This window comes from Phascolarctos cinereus, unplaced genomic scaffold (assembly GCF_003287225.1).
Source record: "Phascolarctos cinereus isolate Bilbo 61053 unplaced genomic scaffold, phaCin_HiC Scaffold_3;HRSCAF=262, whole genome shotgun sequence".
Taxonomy (NCBI): domain Eukaryota; kingdom Metazoa; phylum Chordata; class Mammalia; order Diprotodontia; family Phascolarctidae; genus Phascolarctos; species Phascolarctos cinereus.
In genome coordinates this window covers 133,580,768-133,601,329 of record NW_027555736.1, presented here as the reverse complement: position 1 = coordinate 133,601,329, position 20,562 = coordinate 133,580,768, and the positions used below count along the sequence as shown (strand labels likewise).

General features: G+C 37.1%; 1 protein-coding gene across 1 annotated transcript in view; it reads left to right on the top strand.

The window, feature by feature from the left end:
* The window catches only part of ADAMTS17 (ADAM metallopeptidase with thrombospondin type 1 motif 17), a 485,504-nt gene that overhangs the window by 107,770 nt on the left and 357,172 nt on the right, over positions 1–20,562 (top strand). Inside the window, exon 7 of the mRNA XM_020963836.2 lies at positions 7,033–7,076. Within this exon, the coding sequence (XP_020819495.1) occupies positions 7,033–7,076 (44 nt within the window). The remainder of the gene's footprint in view (positions 1–7,032; positions 7,077–20,562) is intronic.

The window sequence follows — 20,562 nt, the reverse complement described above, 5'->3', positions numbered from 1 at the left end:
TGACATATAAAAGTACTTGGCAAATCTTAAAGTTTATTACTATGATGATAATGATCATTACTATCATTATAGCTTTGTGAGTAGTGGGTACCTAGCATAAATCTATTGGTGACCATGGCTAGTTCTATCAGATTTCCAAAAATTGGTGAGGAGACACGGACTGCTTCAAGCTGCCCATGTGAATGAATGCAGAATGGGACTTTTGGCTATTTGGCAAATTTCCCAAAGTTTGTTTCATGTCAGAAATAAATAGAGGAATCCAAACATGATTTTTAGAGGGTAAGTAACCTTATTAGAGGGCAGCGAGGTGATAATAGTGGGTAGAGTGCCAGGCCAGGAGTCAGGAAGTCTGGCCTTAGAAACTAACTAGTTGTGTGACCCTGGGCAAGTCACTTAACCTTGTTTGCCTCAATTTCCTCATCTGTAAAATGAGCTGGAGAAGGCAATGGCAAATAACTCTAGTATCTTTGCCAAGAAAATGCCAAATGGAGTCACAAAGAGTCAGACATGACTGAAAAAACCGAACAACAAACCTTACAGGAAGAAAATTTCTGAGGACAAAAATAATTAATACCACCCTACTTTAATAGATTAGGATAAAGAATACAGTTCCTATTATTTCTTTTGAGACTGTATTCAGCCAAAGCAGAAGAGGCCTCAGTCCAAACTAATAAAATAATTCTCATTTCTGATTTGATTACAACTACTTGCTTTCTTTGAGGAAAGAGATAATCCCATTTGCCTCGCTGAAGTATAATAATGTACTCCATAATGTACTGGAGTGTTGAATTACATATTTCAGACCACCAGATTTCCTTTATCATGGAATTGTAGAACACGAGAAGCAAAAATACTGCACTGCTTTATTCATTAATCCGTCAGTCTCCTTGGGACAGATTTTCTCAAGGATGGCGTCTTGCCACTTTCTAATTGTTTAGTTATCTGTTGTCAGGATGAAAGCAGCTTTTGGTACCGTAGCTGATGTCACATAATAAACCCTTAAATAAACTCTAGTCCTGGAATGACTTCTCGTGCCAATCCTGTCCTGAGCAAATATCAAGTGATATTAGTTTTTTTTTGATTTTTGACATTTTAACTCTGAGGGTGTTTGAAAAGCAATGCTAGCCTGGAATAAAATGAGGTATTAGGAAATTATAGCTGTTTCACTTCCTGTTTTCTTCTTGTTAGTGCTCCTTCCTTCCCCTTCTTTCTTACTTCCTGGCTCCGGGTCCCAGGACACAACCTCTTTCCTCTTCGTCTACTCCCCTTTGCAGATGGTTGTCATTAAGATTTCTTCAATATTAAAGGATCCTGCTGCTCCTCCTCCACTTCTAGTTATAGTGCCATGCACTTTCTGCTTCCTGTCTTTATGCTGGGTTTCAACAATATTGGCAGCCTACAGTATTTAGTAATATTTTTTTTGCCACTTGTCTTTGTTGCTTCTCCAAAATGGAAGTATTATCACATAACAGCATGACCAGCCTTACAACTATATAGAGAGGATACATTACCTACGTGGATGATGCTAAGGATGCTGAGAAGAACATTCTTCAAAAAAAAAAAAACGCCCAAACTTCCTTCTCAACATGCTGACATGTGTTCTTTAATTGTTAGAGTTTCATTCTTTTGGCATCAGAATTTATACTTTGCCACTGGGAAAAGCAACTCAAGCTTTCATCAGTCTTTTAATAGATGTGTGTTAAGCAACTGACAACAGTATGTACCAGGCATTGTGTTAGATGACAGGATACAAAGATGAAATCAAGATGGTCCCTAGCCTTAAGGAGCTAATACTTTACTGGAGGATACTGTGTCCACATATAAATAAATACAATATACTTACAAAGTGAATACAAAGACTTTGGGCTGGGGAGTACTCACAGCTGAGAGCTCAAGGAGAGCATTCCCTTAATAAAAGGATTTGTTCTGTAAAAGTTAGACTTAGTCAAAAGGCTGCACCTAAGGACCTAGAGGGCCACATGTGGCCGGAGGCCACTGGTTCACCACCCCTGAGTAGAGCCTCTTGAAGAAAGTAGCATTTGAGCTGAGCTTTGATGCTAGATTATTCTAAGGGTGCTAGACATTCTAAGAGGTCAGAGTTGAGGAGTGAGAGCATTCTAGGCATCAGGAGGTGTGTGTGTGTGTGTGTGTGTGTGTGTGTGTGTGTGTGTGTGTGTGTGTGTTGCAGAGCCCAGGCTCTACAAAGGCACAAAATTCTTACAAGGCAGTGATACGTAAGAGGAATAGGATGTGCTGTAGTCTAGGCTGACTCAGGTGTTGAATTCGTGGAAGGGAATAATGCCTGATCAGCCAGGAGCCAGATTCAGAAGGACTTTAAAAGCCAAATAGATAAGCTTTATCCTAAAAGCAATAGGAAGCTCCTGAAGATTTTTAAATAAGGGAGGGATGTCTTCAGACTCCTGTTCTAGGAATATCCACTTGGCAATGAGGGGAAGATTAGTTTTGAAGAAGAAGGGATTGGATGCAGGAAGATCAATTAGGAAGCTATTGTAATCCACATGGGAAGTGATGGCTTGAACTAGGGTAGTTTTGGTGAAAAGTAAAAAGAAGGATACAGCTTCAAGAGACATGGCAAGAGAATTGGCAAGGTGGTAACTGGAGGAAGGCACACAGACATTCTGCAACTAGCACAGGACTGAAAAAGGAGGACAGCAGTCTAGCAGTGGTAGTAAAACAACAACAGTGACAACAACAACAATAAATAGCTTTTATATAGCAGTTTAAAGTTGGCTAAGTGATGTATATGGACACATATGTGTATATGTGTGAAATATAAATGCGTGATATATGTGTATTTCATGTGTATATATTTCATATGTGTGTGTATATGTGTATATATATGTATATATATGAAATCACATTTGGTAATCACAGCAACACTGGGAGCAAGTAAATGCTATTATTATCTAAATTTTACAGATAAGGAAACTGAGGCTGACAGAGGTTAAGTGACTTGTCCAGGGCCACATAGCTAGCAAATGACCAAGGAAGCGATTTAAACTCAGGTTTTTCTGGATCAGGGAGGACTATCCACTGCACTAATCTAGATTTGGGGTATTAAAAGAGAAGAAGGGTAAGGACAAGACTGGTAAGAGATTTCAGGGTAGACAGCAGAGTAAAGTAGAACTGGCTGACTATAAGGTCAAGCTTTTGAAGGGAGAAAAGTGAGACTACAATGAGGTCTGATGGTCTCGAAAAACGAGGGGAGAGGTGGAGAGACCAGATGTTGCAGCGGGAATTAAGAACACGTCTAGGAGGAGGAAGACTTAGGAGGTTCTGGATTGCGGAGGGAGAATACGTGGGAGTGATGATGAGATCAAGAGCACGAGCATCTCTGTATGGGACTGAGTGAGAGCGCAGGTAAATATCAGAGGAGTTTAGACTGATGAGCTGGAAGGCAGAGGTTCTTAATCTTGGGTCCGTGAACCTTTTTTAAAACTATTTTGATAATTGTATTTCAATTTCTATAACACAGCTAGTAAGTGTATGAGACTGGATTTGAACTTAGGGCTTCCTGACTTCAGGCCCAACACTCTATCCACTATGCCACCTAGCAGGGGTGGGCATCATTATTTATTAGGTATACAGTCATATCAGAAAAGCCAGAAATCAAAGGCATTTAAGCGCAATGGAGGCAGGAAAAGTGATGTTGTCATCTGAATATATTATTAATATATACTTTGTTTTATGCATATAAAATATAGTTTGAGAAGCATTCTGGCTTTATCATACTACCCAAAGGATTCCATGACACACAAAAAAGTTTAAGAACCCCTGATTTAAGGGGACAGCAATATGTACATTGAAGTCTCAAAGTATAAGGGCAGGGAATGGGCTAAGAGAGCGATTATGAGCTGAGTACTCAAAGTGTACTCCTTTACAGAATTTTATTGCCTCTAGGAGCAAGCACAAAATCCTCTGTTTGGCTTTCAAAGCCATTCATAAAGTAACTTTTTCCCTCTACGTACACTTTCCAATCTTCAAATGCCCTCTTTGATTGCTAATCAAGTTTGTTCAGAGGACTGTTCTAGTTACTATGTAAATATATGGTAGACATTAAATAAATACTTGTTGAATTTAATTAAGAAATTAGGAAACTGAGGAACAAAATATTTCATAGTCAAAATTGAAAAATCCTAATCAGTCTCTGGCAAGTTAACAGCATGTATAAATCACGTGCAAACATAGTCCTCATTTGTTCAGCTGGCAACTACTTAACATAATGAGGAAGATGAAGAGGAAAGTGGGTTTCCTTTTAAGCCTTGCAGCAAATATAAATGCCATTTAATAATAACCTGCTGCAGGTCCTTCTATGTTCTTGCTTCCCAGGTCCTAAAAGTTACCATAGCCATTGAAGAAGCCTTCTAGACCATCTTGTGAGTATAGATGGACAACCCAGCAGTGGCAAGTCTATTCTGTAATATAGACAAGGTGCCATGACTCCTAGGTCAAATTCTCAGTCCTCACTATCTACTTGTCTGACAGTTGTCACTGATTTTTCCCTTCCCTTCACCCTTCATATCCAATTATCTGCCAAACTTTCCCATCTTCACGTTTCTAAAGTCCGTTCCCTCTCCCCCACTCCGTTTTTAACCATTCATATAATCTACAGTCTAGTTTGGATTCTTATCCTCTCATTTGAACTATTACAGCAGCTTCCTAGCTGATCTCCAGGCCTCTGGTCCCTTCTTTCTCCAATCTGATCTCTACATCATTGCCCTCAGGCCACGATCTCTACGTGAGGTCTGCTTTCGCTGGGATTGCTGTTGTTTGTCCTTGAAGAGAAAGAAGGAGATTCAGAATTGTACTTTGGGGAATTATCTCATCATTCGCATTGCATGTGAAGATTACTGCCATGATTGTGAATGAATCCTTGAAGTAGAGCTCTGACCACATCACTCCCTTCAGTGGCTACTTTAGGACAAAATAGAACTCCCATGTATGTCATTGAGTTGGAAGGGACTGCAGGGATCACCAGGTGACTCAGCAGGTAGAGATTGGATCTGGAGTCAGAAAGACCTGAGTTCAACTCTGACCTCAGACACTTACTAGCTGTTTGAACCTGGACAAATTGCTTATGCTCGATCTGCCTCAGTTTTTTCCTCTGTAAAATGGGGATGATAATAGCATCTACCTCTCAGGGTGGTTGCGAAGATAAAATGAGACAATATTTGTAAAGTTCTTTGCAAACCTTAAAACACTATATAAATACTAATTATGATTATGATGGTTTACACATTTGACAGGTAAGGAAACTAAAGCCCAGAAAAACAAATGAAATCCTTTCACAGTCTAGCTCTACCCTATCCTTCCAGGCTGACTTCATATTATTCTCCCTCACACAATCTGTGTTTGAGTCAAACTGGCTTACTTTCTGTTGCTTTTATACAACATTCCTTCTGTCACCTCTATGCCTCTGTACAGGGTGTCTCCCTCCTGATTTCTAATTCTTGGAATACCCAGTTCCTTCTAAGGCTCTGGTCAGGCTTCATCACTTACATAAGGACTTTTCCCGATTACTCACATCATTAACATTCAGTCTCCTCACACACATGCCAATTACTTTGGATTTACTTATCTGTATATCCCCACAGGCCAATGTAAATTATGATCTATGTATCTACAATGCCTAGCACAGTGTCTGGCTCATTTAATAAATATTCCTTCAGTCAGTCAATCAGTCAATAAACATTTATTAAGCTCCTACTCTGTACTAGGTACTGTGTTAAGCTCTGGAGATATAAAAGAGGTAAAAGACAGTCCTTGCCCTCAAGGAGCTCACAATCCAATGGAGGAGACGATATATAAACAAGTATACACAGGATAACAAGCTTAAAAGGATAAATAGGAAATAATTAAAAGAGGGAAGGCACTAGAATTAAAAAGGGTTGTGGAATACTTCTAGTAAAAGATGGTATTTTAGTTGGGACTTAAAGGAAGCTGGGGAGGTAAATAGGTAGACAGAGGAGAGAAAACATTTTAGACATTAGGTAGAGCCAGATAATATCCCTGAAGCTGAGAGATGGAGTGTCTTGGTTGTGCTACAGCCCAAGGCCAGTATTATGAATCAAAGAGTGCATGTTGTGGAGTAAGGTGTAAGAAGACTTATCTTTAAGATCTTTGTCCTTATGGAATTTGTAGTTTAATAGTATACACAACATGAATAGGAATAGTAGTAAAACATAATTGATGCCTATCAATTGGGAAATGGCTGAACAAGTTGTGGCATATGATTGTGATGGAATATTACTGTGCTATAAAAAATGAGGAGCTCGATGATTTTAGAAAAAATGGAAAAACTTGCACAAAATAATGAAGAGCAATATAAGCAGAACCAAGAGAACATTGTATACAACAATATTGTTTTAAGAATGACTTTGAAAAAATGTTATTTTGACTTTTATAGATACCCAGTTTAAGTATAAAGGACATGGAGAAGGATGCTATCTGCATCCAGAGAAAGAAATGATAAATAGAAGTATGTGTAGAATAACTTTACATATATATGTCTATGTGTATGTGTATGTATGTGTTTGTATATGTATATATAAATAGCCCTATTTGTATCTAATGGTAGCCATCTAACATTCTTCAGGGAAGAAAAAAAAGAAATTTACATGACAATTTTGTTGTATATTTGAAAGGAATAGCAAGTTGTGCATAGTAGATTTGCAGTTTCATGTACAATCATCTTTTTTTTATTGTGCTATGTTATGAAAATGCTTCTTTTATTCCATAAATTAAAAATAAAAGTTAATAATAAAAACATAATGGAACATAATATGTGTATGAGAGAATAATTGTGCTGCCTTCTGAAAGTGTTCGCTTGGTTATTTTACACAAGTTTTATAACTTTTAACCATCACTAAAACTTCTGGCTACTAAATGTATCATGGTGTCCCGATTATGGTAGACATTGATGATTAATTAGCAGTGATGACATGCTTGTGTGGTTCTATCATGTCATTGGGAGAGCTGTATAAATCTGACTTTGTTGCATTTATTTTCTAGGACAGACTTCTGTGTACATAAAGACGAACCATGTGACACTGTGGGTGAGTTACAAAATTAGAACAATAATTTGAAGCTGATTTTGTACTGGGAATCAGCAATTGTATCTTAATAGCTTCCATAGTTTATGCACAGCTGATTTCATGAGGTTGTGTATTCAGGGAATTTTTTTTAAGGCATCCGTTTATTGAATACTCAATCAGAAAGGACATTATTTTTTCTTCATCATCAAACTAAAGGAACTAAAATTTAACTGAATTTTTAAATTTAATAATTAATTTAAAATGCAAACTTAAAAAATTAAACAAAATACTGAATTTATCAAAACATTAAATTGTGCCTATGGTAACTCTTTTCAGTGTGAAATGAATGTTGAATATACATCTTGTACTAATTATAAACTCCAAGGTTAAAGGGATTGCCTCCATATATTTCTCTTTGTAGAGTGTTTAGCATAGTACCAAATGCCATTAAGCAGTTAAAAAGTATTTGGTGATGATAAAGCCTGATTAAATGATGGAAGAATTATGTAAGAATTAAGCCTTAGAGTTGAATTAAACTTAAACTTTATCTCTGTCTGTTGCTCTTGCTACCTTGATAAAACTTCCTACAACCCTATTGGGCCAATTGCAATTATCATTCTCTCTTTGAAGACAGAGAAGTGAACATAGACAATTGAATTATCTTTTAGACTTTTAAATAGGATGTCAATGATCTGTCCAGGAATATGAGTAGGTAGTCTTTGGCTTATTTTTCATCTTCTGCTATGGTTGACCCCCTTTATTTTCTCATCAGTACTTAGGAACTGGCTTAAACTGTAGAGAAGCCCTTTTACACCATGAAGCTTTTATTACTTATTATAAAGCATTATTTTACTACTTATAAGATTTCTAACTGATGGCATAATAAATTATATTTAATTATAGAATAGTGATATTTATTTCATTAGCTGTACATGCACATTCTTGATATTTTCAGTGAGTGGCAAACTCCCCTAACATACTAGATATAGTTTACTCCACATCATGCTCCACATCCATCCACCCTGTACATGGCACACATTGCCATTTGCCCTCCTGTCATACATACCTTCTTCACTCCTCCTTTCTTTCTACCTCTTGTTCCAGGAACAATAATCTAATCAATACTGCTAAAAAGGTCATGACAATTACCTGCCCTATGACTCCACTCACCATTCTTGTGACCCTCCAGACAAAAACTCCCTTAACTTGGTATTGTTTCCCTAATTTGTTTTGTCTCTTCAAATTGGAATGTAAAGTCCTTCTGGTCAAGGACTGTATTTTTTATATTTGTATCATTAGAATATACCACAGAATTTAGCATACAGTTATCATTTAATAAATTATTTTTTTTCATTTATTCACTCACAGTCATGGCAGTAATTTTCACATGCAATGTGTTTGCTGAGATGATTCCCAAAAATACAATTCTGAATCTCTGTCTTTCTCTTCAGTATTCCCAATGAAATATGCAGTAACTCTGGTTTTGGGGAGGCCTCACATTGAAATCAGGGTATTGTATTAATAGGTGGAAAACTGGGACAGAGAAAAACTTCGTAGTAAATATCATAAACATTTACTGGAAGGCTTAGAGGTTGCATTGCCCAAAACCAAAATTCAGAATGTAGAGTCCCTTTCAAATGAACAAATCTTTCTTTAGTATTTTGAGAATGATAGGCAGGGATTGAGGAAGTAAATGTAGGTCTGAAAAACATACACACTATATGATTTAAATCTCAACAAAACCTATGCTTAATCTCCTTACTTTCCCTGGGGATTCTTTATAATATACTTATTCCATTTAAATTCAATGGAAAACATACTTCCAAAGAGGAAGTGTTTAAACTATAAGTCCATGTGAAGCTGTAGAAATGATTGTGGTGATTCCTGCACAAAAACAAAGCTGATGGAAGACCTAAAAAATAATTGTTATTCTTTTTTTTTCATTTATTTTTTTTTCACCCTGCCACACTGCAGATAAGCGAATTCAACTTGTCAGTACCGTGTAATATATTTACTGAATCTTGGGGCACCAACTTTTTAATGTGGTCCATTCTTGTACATTTAAAAAACACACATAATATTGGTTATAAAATTACACTTACAGATAATTGTCCCTAGTATCTTTGAACAAAAGAGTAGATTAAGAATTGCGTAATAGTGACATTATTTGGCATTCTCTTAGTCCATAGAACATGTGGTCTGTACTGCTTATTTGGCACGTAATCATATATTCTCTTGTATGTTGTTGCCTTACTTTGTTTAACTTTTATATGTAAAGATGTCATTTCTTCAATTAGGTCATAAATCCTTGAGGACAGGGAATTAATCCTATTCCTGGCTATGCACACAATAGGTTCTTAATAAATTTGTTAAATGAATATTTTTAATATCTTCTAAGGATACCAAAAGAGGGTACTTTCCAAAAATCTATAACTAAATATATGATATATTGCATTTATGTAGATCACACTTGCTAAGCATTGTCATATACAGAATGTCACAAAAATCTTACTGCTTTTTAAGCTTTAACTGCTTAATATGTAGGGTGTCCCAAAAATCTTCATGCAGTTTTAAACTTTAATAGCTATTAGCTCTTAAAACTGTACAAAAACTTTTGGGACACTCTATATAAGTCCAATTTTTTTTTATTAAATTAGATATATGTGTTGATATGATATGCATATGGATTGGCCAGGCACCAATCCCAAAGCACCTATTCTTTCTAAGTTGCATTGATGTCCCAGTGATTGGGTCAAAGATATGAGACAGTATACTTGACTGCAAAAATCTCTGCAGAAGTCTAGAGAGTCGCAACCAAGCTTTATTTTTAAAAGCTTAATGAAGGGCTTGAAGGATTAAGAATCTTGAATCCTTGAGGTCTGATAAGCATGAGCTGAGCAGACTTCTATCTCTGTGTCTGCTGATTTCACTCTTGGAAAGGGTAACATCAAAGGAGAAATAACAGCTCAGAATGAAGAGTGTGGTGGAAAACCAAAGATTGTCATTTTTACTATGAGAAGAAAAGATAATTTCCTCCTCAAGTCTACACATATATCCAGCAACTGTGGGAATTTTATGCATAGACTTGTATAATGTGTTATATGTGTGTTTGTTTTGTTGTTTTCTTTTATCTTTCATACCATGCTTTCCAACATCAATCCTGACATAGTCATGTATTAGAGGTGGAGAGAGGCAAAAGGAAAGATATGGAATAGGTGACTACATGGCAGGCAATGTGGGTTGAACCATTTGTTGGCTGGGATTGTAGTCTGGGGTGGAGAAGCTCTCCCTAGGCACAGAGAATGTCATCTCTACACTATGCACAGTTCCCACAAATAGAAATCTTAGACTTGGATTTGGATTTAAAATCTTAGCAGCCAAATCATTACCATAGTCCATCAAACAAAATATGTTTTTTAATTACAGTAAAACTTTGTTAAATGCCATCATTTTCCTTCTACTGCTGGTTACTGATGTGCAATGCACTCCTTAAGACTCAATTTCAAGTTAGAGTACATTTTTTCCTTGCTTAGAAATATACTGGGCTTTTTGGTGAATGGAAAACCAGCCCTTTTCCTCTCCTATTACATGGAAGTGGCAAACCTGTGCAAAGGAAAATGGAAATGTTGTGTAGCATTTTGAGCTTTACTAACAAGACTGGTCTAGTTGAGCCAAGAGCCTTTGAGTCATGGGCTTGTCTAGAAGCCACAATGAACATCTGCTGTGGTGGGAGTGTCTACACTGGACCAAAGAAACACTATAGATGTTATCTTTTTAATCTTCAAACATCCTTGTAGTGTGTCACTGTGGTAGAAAGCTAGTAAGTATTTTTATGGGTCGAAGAACTAAATAATGGATGTATCAAAGAAAGGAAGTTGATGTTTGAGAATAAAGCCTACACTCCTAGATTCTGTTTTAGAACAGCCTACGTTAGACCATGAAACAAAATAAATAAGCTGCTCAGTCAGTATTACAAAGCTTGAGTAATTTTGAATTTTACCAATTTAAAATGGCATAAAGAGTCTATATAAAAAACAGGCTGTGAGGTTTTATTTTCTTTTAAAAATGAACAAGCAGTTGTCATGTAATGAAGAGGGAGTTGCTTTTGGAGTCATGAAGAACTGAGTTCAAGTCCTGCCACAAATACATGCTGGATATGTCACCCTTGGCAAATCCCTTCTCATCTCACTGCTATAGACAAAACAATAAGTTGCACAGATAGTGTGTCGACCTAGATTGGTGGATGGAGCTTCCTCACCTGAGAGTTTCTTAAACCAACAAAATCATGGTTCCAGTTCCTATCCCTTTAGATTATAAATCAGATTTCCTACTTGCAAATGAAATCTGGCCACCTCAGTTGCAATACACTTACTACATTGTTAATATCCTTGTTCAAGTTCATTTTAGAATTTTCCTTTATAATTCCTTCATAACCCCATGAAACATTCTTTTATAACATCTTCAATGGTGGGATATTATTTTAAATTTTGTGATTTTTGAAAATAGCAAAAAGCCACTTGCCACCAAGTTTGGTGGCTATGGTAAGTGACTCAATTGACTAGTACTATATTTGGCAAAAAAATTATAATGAAGTTTATTAATGAAGTAAGGCTACTGATTTCCTTATGTACATCATAATGCTGGGGGAGTTTGATGCTGTGGGACAGGGATTTAGAGAGCCACACAAACAGATGTCACCATTAACATGAAAAAGTTCTCTCTAAAACTCTCTCTAAAGTAGAGCAACCATACAGGGCAGTCATAGATTACAATTCTGGAGTTTACTCAGAAGTACTAGGAAATAAGCAGATTTTTGATGCATATTGAAAGGTAGTAGATGTACAGACCTGTCTTGGTGTGGAGCATAGTGGGAGTGACAGTAGTCATAATTAACTGCTATTGCCTCCATTTGGCTTGGAATGCCAAGAAGAAGCAGGTGAGTTGGGATAGTGTGGTAGTTACTACAACTCAACATCGCTTTGGGTCTCTGTCTCTGTTATCATCATGGTGTATGTAGGGTGGTCACAAATATTTGTGTTAGTTGGAATTCAAAGGTTGGTCAGATTAGTTCTCCCACTCTTGAGGTTGTACGGTAATGAAAGCTTCCAGGTCATATGCATTTTCTCCTGCTTCTCTGAGTTGTCAGCTGAAGCTTGTTTCAGGTTGTCATCTCAATTCAATTCAACAACCATATATTAATCACCTATTATTTGCTTATTTCTGAAGAAGAATGCCTGTGAGGTGGAAAGGATGTGGGCCTGGCAAACATCCATAAATTAACTCTTATTAGCACAGAGTAATATGGTAAGATTCAGAGGTAGGTTCTGAGAAACACCAGTTAAAGCACATGTAAGAGATTTCCCTGGTTCCATCTACCTATTCTAAGGTAATGTCAATCAAGGTCTGCTCTCATTGGATCATAGATTTAGATCTGGAAAGGGCCTTGCAGGTCATCTAATCTGATCTTATCATCACACAGATGGAAAACTCAGGCACAATGATGGTTAATTGATTTACCCTAAGCCTCAAGGCCACATGTGGCCCTCTAGGTCCTCAAGTATGGCCCTTTGAATTACAATCTCACAGGATTTGTTCTGTGAGGTTTGGATTCAGTCAAAGGGCTACATTGAAGACCTAGAGGGCCACATGTGACCTCAAGGCCACAGGTTCCCTACCCCTGCAAATCATTCATGTGACAGGTCTGGGATTTGAACCTAGCTCCTTTGACTCAAAATCCTTTCTGGTGTTCCATGCTGTATTAACCCGAAGGAGAAATGCTGATATAGAGGCCCATGCAGTACTGCCCTTGAATATATAGTTTTCTGAGGGAAAAAGTGAGGGACTGGATCTGAGTAGGACTTATGGATGAAACATGGCAACATAGCCATAGTAATCTTAGTTTCTTGGGCTTTTTCTCTGTGTGTGTGTGTGTGTGTGTGTGTGTGTGTGTGTGTGTGTGTGTGTACGTACATGTAAACGTACATGTAGTCATGGACATTTCTAGCCTCAGTCCTCTGCAAGAGGAGACAGGAAAACTAGTGGTATCTGTATATGTGACTCTGTCACTGTATTCTGTTTCTGAGGCAGAGTTCATGGCATAGAAGGACTATGATTAATGACCAGATGACTGATGTTCAGTCCTGCACCATATATTTGAATTGATCAACTTAAATGACTCCTTGTCCCTGGGAGGTCCTTTTTCCTCTATTGTCCCTCTATAGAACAGTATTTTGAAGTTCGTTCCCTCTCTCCTGTTAAGTTTGCCTGTCTTATCATAATTCAGGTTCTGTGCAAACTAGGGGGATAATTGTCACAGTTATAGGCTAGAAAGAACCAGAATAAGTAGCTTTTATATGCAACTCTCACGGCTCCTTCTTCCTATAGCACTCAAAGCTATGACTCTGCTTGTGTTTAAGCTTGTAATTGTCCACAGCTACATACTGGGGGCACCTGGAAAACAACAGAACCTGGTGTTCACAGAGGAACTTAGAGGATATTTAGTCCAACCCACATCTACTGATAAGTGGCCATCCAGAATCCACTTGGAAACTACCCATGTCAAGCCATGGCCTATCTCCACAGTCCTCCCATGCCATTTTTGGAAAGCTCTGATTGTTCAAAATTTTTCCTTACTTGGAACAGAAATCTGCTTCTCTGCTATTTCCAACTTAATTCTTCCTATTTAGGCCAAGCAGAAAAGTCTAATACTTCTTCCCCAAGTCAGCTCTTTAAATATTTAGTTATCATGTCACCTATAAATTTTCTTTTCACCAAGATAACTTTTACAGTACCTTCATTATAATCTCACAAAATTGAATTTAATTGAATCAGACTGAGAATATTGTATTTGTTTTGAGTGCCACATCTAAAGAATATACAAACTGGAGCAGACAACTAGGACACTGAGCGGACTAGAAAGCATTCATTCATCAAACATTTTTGGAGAAACTCCTATTTCAGGAACCGTGCTAAGCATTGTGGATATAAAGATGAAAATGAGTCCCTACCCTCAAGGAACTTACATTCTACTTGGAATGACATTCACATGTTATAAATGTAAATGATAAGACAATATAGGATAATTTGAGGAAGGAGAGGGTACCAACAACTAGTGAAATCAGAGAATACTTCCTTTAGGAAGTTGTACCCAAATAGAGACTTGAAGGAAAGAAACTGATTCTGAGAAGTAGATATGAAAATGGAGGTCATTCTAAGTATGATGGACTGTCAATGCAAGGTCTTGGAGATGGAAGATGAAATGCTGAGTTTAAGAAATGAATACTAAACAGGCTGTTTTGGCTAGAATGCAGAAATTATGAAAGGAAGTAGAAGTTATTTTGGTAAGATAAGCCAGATGCAGAAGCCTCCAGTAAATGGGCTTTAAATGCCAACCAGAGGAGTTTGTATTTATCCTACTGTGGGGATTCTTAACCTTTTTTTGTGTCAGAGACCCCTTCGGAGTTTGATCAAGAGTATGAATCTCTTTCTAGAATTATATTTTTAAACATATAGATATATAGAACTCTAAAGGAAACTAGTTATATCAAAATACATGTATCAAATTATATAGATATTTTTAAAATAGTTCATAGCCTTAGGCTAAGAACCATTGTCCTAGTTCCAATAGAGGTTCATTGAAGGATCTTGAGTAAGGGAGTGACATGTTCAAATTTGCACTTTAGGCAAATTATTTTGGTAGCTCTGGGTAAATTATGGTAGCTCTGTTTAGTGAATGAGAGGTGTTGTGAGGTAGAATCTATAAGATTTGACAAGTGTTAGAATATAGGGATGCGGAAGATTGAAGAGTAGAAGGTGACTCCAATTCTGTGAACTTAAGTTATGCATTGAAGCATAGTGTGCTTAACAGAAAAAGGGAAGTTTGGAAGAAAAATGAATTTAGGGAATGAGTCTGAATGCAAATGGAATCATACTATTTGTTCTCCTTTTCTTTTATTGTTTTGTTTTATTTCTGCTTTCTGGTGGTTCCTCCTATTAGTTCTAATTCTTGGCCAGGTTGAATTTGTGATCTGATAAGGGGCTAAGTACAGTACAACTGTTGTCATCTTCTATTGGTGCATTAACTTTCCTTCATCAATGTGAAAAAAAATCTTTTAAGATCCATACCTCTAGAGATAGGTCAAACATAGATAACATTAATTAATGAGAAATTAGAATGGGTTATGATTGACCGAATGTCTAGAGGAATGTATCATCTCTTTTTGTAAAACTATCAATTTTTCTGGGATTGGGGAGCTTTGGTTTTGAATTCTTGGGGGGAGGGGAATCTGAAGTCACTGTTTGCATATTTATATGTATTAATAACTTTTTTCCAGTTGAGAAATGTTCTGGACTTGGTGGGAAAAGCATTCATTTAAGTTTTTGGAAGTCACTACTGTTGGGAAAGATGGTTGTTCTAGTTTGTTAAACTAAAATATTTGAATTGGTAGGGTCTCTGAGCTTAACTGATTGAGAGATGCGTTGAAATTTTATAAATGAGGACATGTACAAACATAGCCCTGGATTAGACTAGAGTTCAAGATGATAAGAGTGAATATGAGAATAAGTCAAGTAACAGGCTAATGAGTGAGCTACAGGTGAAGATGAAAGACTCCATAAGCCTTGTTGTAGATATAACAGAGATAGTCATTGTCTATGATGCTCTGGTTATTAAAATCAGGTTGAGTCTTTTTTTAATAATTTATTTTTAGTTTTCACCATTCACTTCCATAAGGTTTTTGAGTTTTAAGTTTTCTCCTTTCTCCTCTTCCATCCCCAAGACAATGTATAATCTGATATTGGCTCTACTTATATGTTCATATTAAGCATATTTTCACATTAGTCATGATGTATAGAAGAATTAGAACTAATGGGAGGAACCATGAGAAAGAAGAAATAAAACAAAACAACAAAAGAAAAGGAGAACAAATAGTATGCTTCCATCTGCATTCAGACTCCATGGTTCTTTTTCTGGATGTGGATAGCATTTTCCATTCTGAGTCTTTTGAAGTTGTTTTAGATCCTTGCATTGCTGAGAAGGGCTAAGTCTACCAAAGTCAGTCATCACACAGTGTGGCTGTTATTGTGTACAATATTCTCCTGGTTCTGCTCATTCCACTCAGCATCAGTTCATATAAGTCTTACCAGGTTTTTCTGAGGTCTACTTACTCATCATTTCTTATAGCACAGTAGTATTCCATTACATTCATATACCACAACTTGTTCAGCCATTCCCCCCATTGATGGGCACCCCCCTCAATTTTTAATTCTTTGCCACCACACAAAGAGCTGCTATAAATATTTTTGTACGTATGAGTCCTTTTCCCATTTTTATGATCTCTTTGGGATACAGACCTAGAAGTGCTGGGTCAAAGGGTATTTACAATTTTATAGCCCTTTGGGCATAGTCCCAAATTGCTCTCCAGAATGGCTGGATCAGTTCACAACTCCACCAACAATGCATTAGTGTTTCAATTTTCCCACATCTTCTCCAACATTTATCATTTTCCTGTTTTGTCATGTTAGCCAATCTGAAAGGTGCAATGTGGTATCTCAGAATCGTTGTGATTTGTATTTCTCTAACCAATAGTAATTTAGAGCATTTTTTTTCATGTGACTACAGATAGCTTAAATTTCTTCCTCTGAAATCAAGTGAGTCTTAAAACAGGGAAATATATGCACACCAAAGGTTGTTGCCTCCATCATGAAGGAGATATAATTCAGTCTTAAGTTGATGAAGAGTTCCACATAGATGGTGAGATCCTGCAGTTGCTTATATTTGTGGGTGATATTGTTCTAATGGGATCAATCCCCAAATCATCATGGAGCCTCCTAAATGAGATTCATAATCACACTAAGCACAAGGGAATAGCCAAGTGAATGGAGAATGTCTGTGATCTAGATTGTGTTACCCAGTTGAATGGAAAACCTATAGAGCCTATCTGCCAATCAGCAAAGATTTATTATATACTAGGTACTGGGGAAACAAAGACAAAAATAAAAGTCTTTATTCTTAAGGAGCTTACATTCTAGACAATACAGACACATAAGTATATACAGAATAAATATATGCAGAATGATGCAAGGTCCCATGGTATGTAGAGGACTAGTATTTGGGTTATCAGGAAAGGCTTAATCTTGAGGTTTGTATGAGATTCTATGAGGTGGAAGTGAGTAGGGATAGCATTTCAAGGCATGGAAATGGGAGAATGGAATTACATGCAGGAAGAATAGCAAGAAGTATTGGAAAAGAGTAATGGATCATGAGGGTAGAAAGAGAGGTTGTAAAAGACTTTAAAAGCTAAACAGAGAAGTTTATATGTACCTATGGGAAACAGGGAGTAGTGTATGTGTGTGTGTGTGTGTGCATGTGTGTACTACCTAAGGTATATAGCCCTAGTCCAAAGATAGGTAGATAGATGGATAGACAAATATAGCAAATGTGTGCACTGAAGGAATTTTTTCACGTGGTAAAATTTAATTCCAAACAATAGAATTTAAACTACCAACCAATTTACTTCTGGGTCTTGGGAGGTATCTGCTATTAGTGGGTAATTAGTTAGAACTAAGGGTCAACAGTACATGAATATTGAAAAAAATGAAGGGAAAAAATAGACAGCTTTCATTTTTTCCATTTCTTTTATTTATGTGGGGCCTAGTTTTAACCTTATTTGAAGACAAGATGACTGGGAAATTTTTTTTTTAAGTTTCCAAAAATTAAGGCTTGAAAGCTCCTCATTTGTGCTTTCAGAAGTTCCACTGAGTTCACATAATGAGAAACCTGACTAGAACCTCTGCATGCCATGCAGACACACAAAGAGAAAACAGCAGCAGGAGGTTTGTATTTGTGTCTTGGCAGAAAGTCCAAGCTAAAACCAGCTGCCCGAGGGACTAAGTTCAACTTTTCTTGGCCCTTCTGCCAAGGTAGTGCTGAAGGTTACATAATGGCTGAAACAAATTCAAAAATGGTGAAAATATGTAGGTATTTCTTTGTGTGGGATAAGCTTTCACTGGCCACTTTGAGACAGAGAACCACAATTTATTTTGGATCTAGCACTCGACAAAATACATTGCTGTACTTGATTGTATTTTTGGCTGAAAAAGAATGGGATTTAAAGAGAAAGAAATTTACATCTACACAGTTTCCAGCCATAGCTTGTCTATAACATGCTATTCAGCTTTACAGGACCCTTCAGCATTCAAACAGCAAATGTGGGTTTCTTACAGGAAGGCATCCTTCAGTGAGATCAACTGGTTAAAATTCTTTTATAAGTTTTTGTGCTTAGAAACCTACTTCTCTCATGAGGGGTCTTGACATAGAACTGTGGTTTCCTGAAGAGCCTTCATTCCAGCTTAGTTGCTTTGAACCCAGCCTGATGAAGAGTTTAACAAGAGCATATCAACATCAAGCTGAAGTTTGAATTCTTACACGTTATCAGTCTCCAACCTTGGTGTGACATAATCAGATCAAGATTGCCCTTTTGCTTGATGTTTCCATCCCTCTGTGCCAAGTAAGCAGCTTTATGATTCGTTAGGAATGAAGTGGATTATTTCATCCAGTTACAGCTTGGCTCTTGGCCACAACCATGTAATCTCGGAGCCAGGCTGAACCTTTCATTTATTTGGATTGTTGGGAAAACTCATCCCAAACCACGCAAATGATGGTAAGAAGGGTGGTGGTGGGCAGTCAGTAGAAATGGAAAAACAGAAGTTTATGTAAATTTCCTTTCTGTAATTGTTTTGCCCTTAAAGTGACCGAAGTCAGGCTTATATGTATATAGCCTCTTTTCACTCTGTGCCCACACCCCTAAGGAACATTTTATAGATATAAGGGGACCATGTGCCACCAGTGAATGATGGTGTGGTTGAGAACAAACTTGTTTTGACTTGGTTTGCATGGGCTGAAGGAACTGAAAGCAGAGAATTCCCTCTCTCCCCTCAATTCCTTCACTCACAAGATACCTGAAGTCTTTCTTTCTAGCAAGAATATTCTTTGAAGTAGGTGTGGTAGCTCCACTTTGCCATCCATCAAGATCAGATTACCTTCACAAAAATCACCAGGCAAACTCTCATAATGTCAGACCACCAGTTGGAATGTTGAATTGGGTACAAGTGGGGAAGGTCACCATAGCTCTGCTGTCATTGAACACCCTGCAGAATTTTGTTTTTGTTTGTTTGTAAGAATAGGTTATCCAGAGGTGGCTAGAAGAATGCTCTCTTTCACTCTTGGGCAGTTCAACTCTGCTACCTACTTGTGGTTCTCTGGCCAATGTTAAATGCAATGTCTTTGGGGAGAAGAATAATTCTCCACTCCCTGTTGTACAGCCAGGCCTTAATTTTCTGAAGGATGAATCCCATAGTTGCGTTATTTGAAAATTTGCACTGCATATTTCCATTGGGTTAGAGCCAATTACAATATTTTACATAATTATAACTTCTCCAATAGTGTGAATTTAAATACATGTGACCAATTGACAAGATTCATTATTTGTACTAATTGGGACCTAGCTATAGTGTGCCTTTTCAGTTCAAAAAACATTTCTCTTTTCCCTGCTTTCCAAATTTCTTGATGTGAAACTATGTAGGCTTTTAATGGCCAAGGACTATAAATGTGTGTGTGTGTGTGTGTGTGTTTGTGTGTTTTAAGGACAAATACCTAGACTTTTACAAATGTATTTTCTACATGAAGAAGGCTGATATGGTTGTTTTCTGATCTCTAGGAGACAAAATCAAAGCTTCTTCAATCAGTGAATTAATTCAATATAGCACTGAGATAATAAAACATCTTCAAACTTGAGAGTTTCAGAACTAAGTAAAATTGCACTCAATTACTCTCTTAATTGCTATGTAGGGGATGGGTAATTAAATGTTTATAGTCCCACATGGCTATAGTGCATTGCTGTTTCAAGTTAACCATGTTTACTCCATTGGCCAATCTGCTATTCATTGACACTGTTTGAGTACCCCTTCTATGCCAAGTACTTATTCTCACCTAACTTTATGTTTTCACTTCAAGTAATTATGTCCACCCAACAATATAAAATTTTGGCATCTTAGGGCTTAATATAATGTGACTTAATTTTAACATCTTCTCAGCAAAAATGACATTTTGTGTTGTGCAGAAGAAATATAATACAAGGTTATAATTGAAACGTAATAGAACATTTCACAAAATCACAAGAAAGGGAATTTGACAAATGTATACAAATCTCTTTAGGCACACTGGGGTTTGTTATATTTCCTCCCACTTCCTCCTTTCCCTGAACATACCACCTCTCTGCCTTCCCTCTCCCCCAATCATTCATCTTTTAATAGTTAAAACAGGAGAGGTATGTTTCTAAGTATCTGTGCATGTATTTAATTGTTCAGGATTATCTAATCAATCAATAAGGATTTATTAAGCGCCTATGGGCCGGGCAGTGTTGTCATGTTGGAGAGAGAGTTGAACTCGTGGCCAAGAAGGCCCAAGTTCAAGGCCCATTTTTGACATATACTGGCTGCATGACTTTGG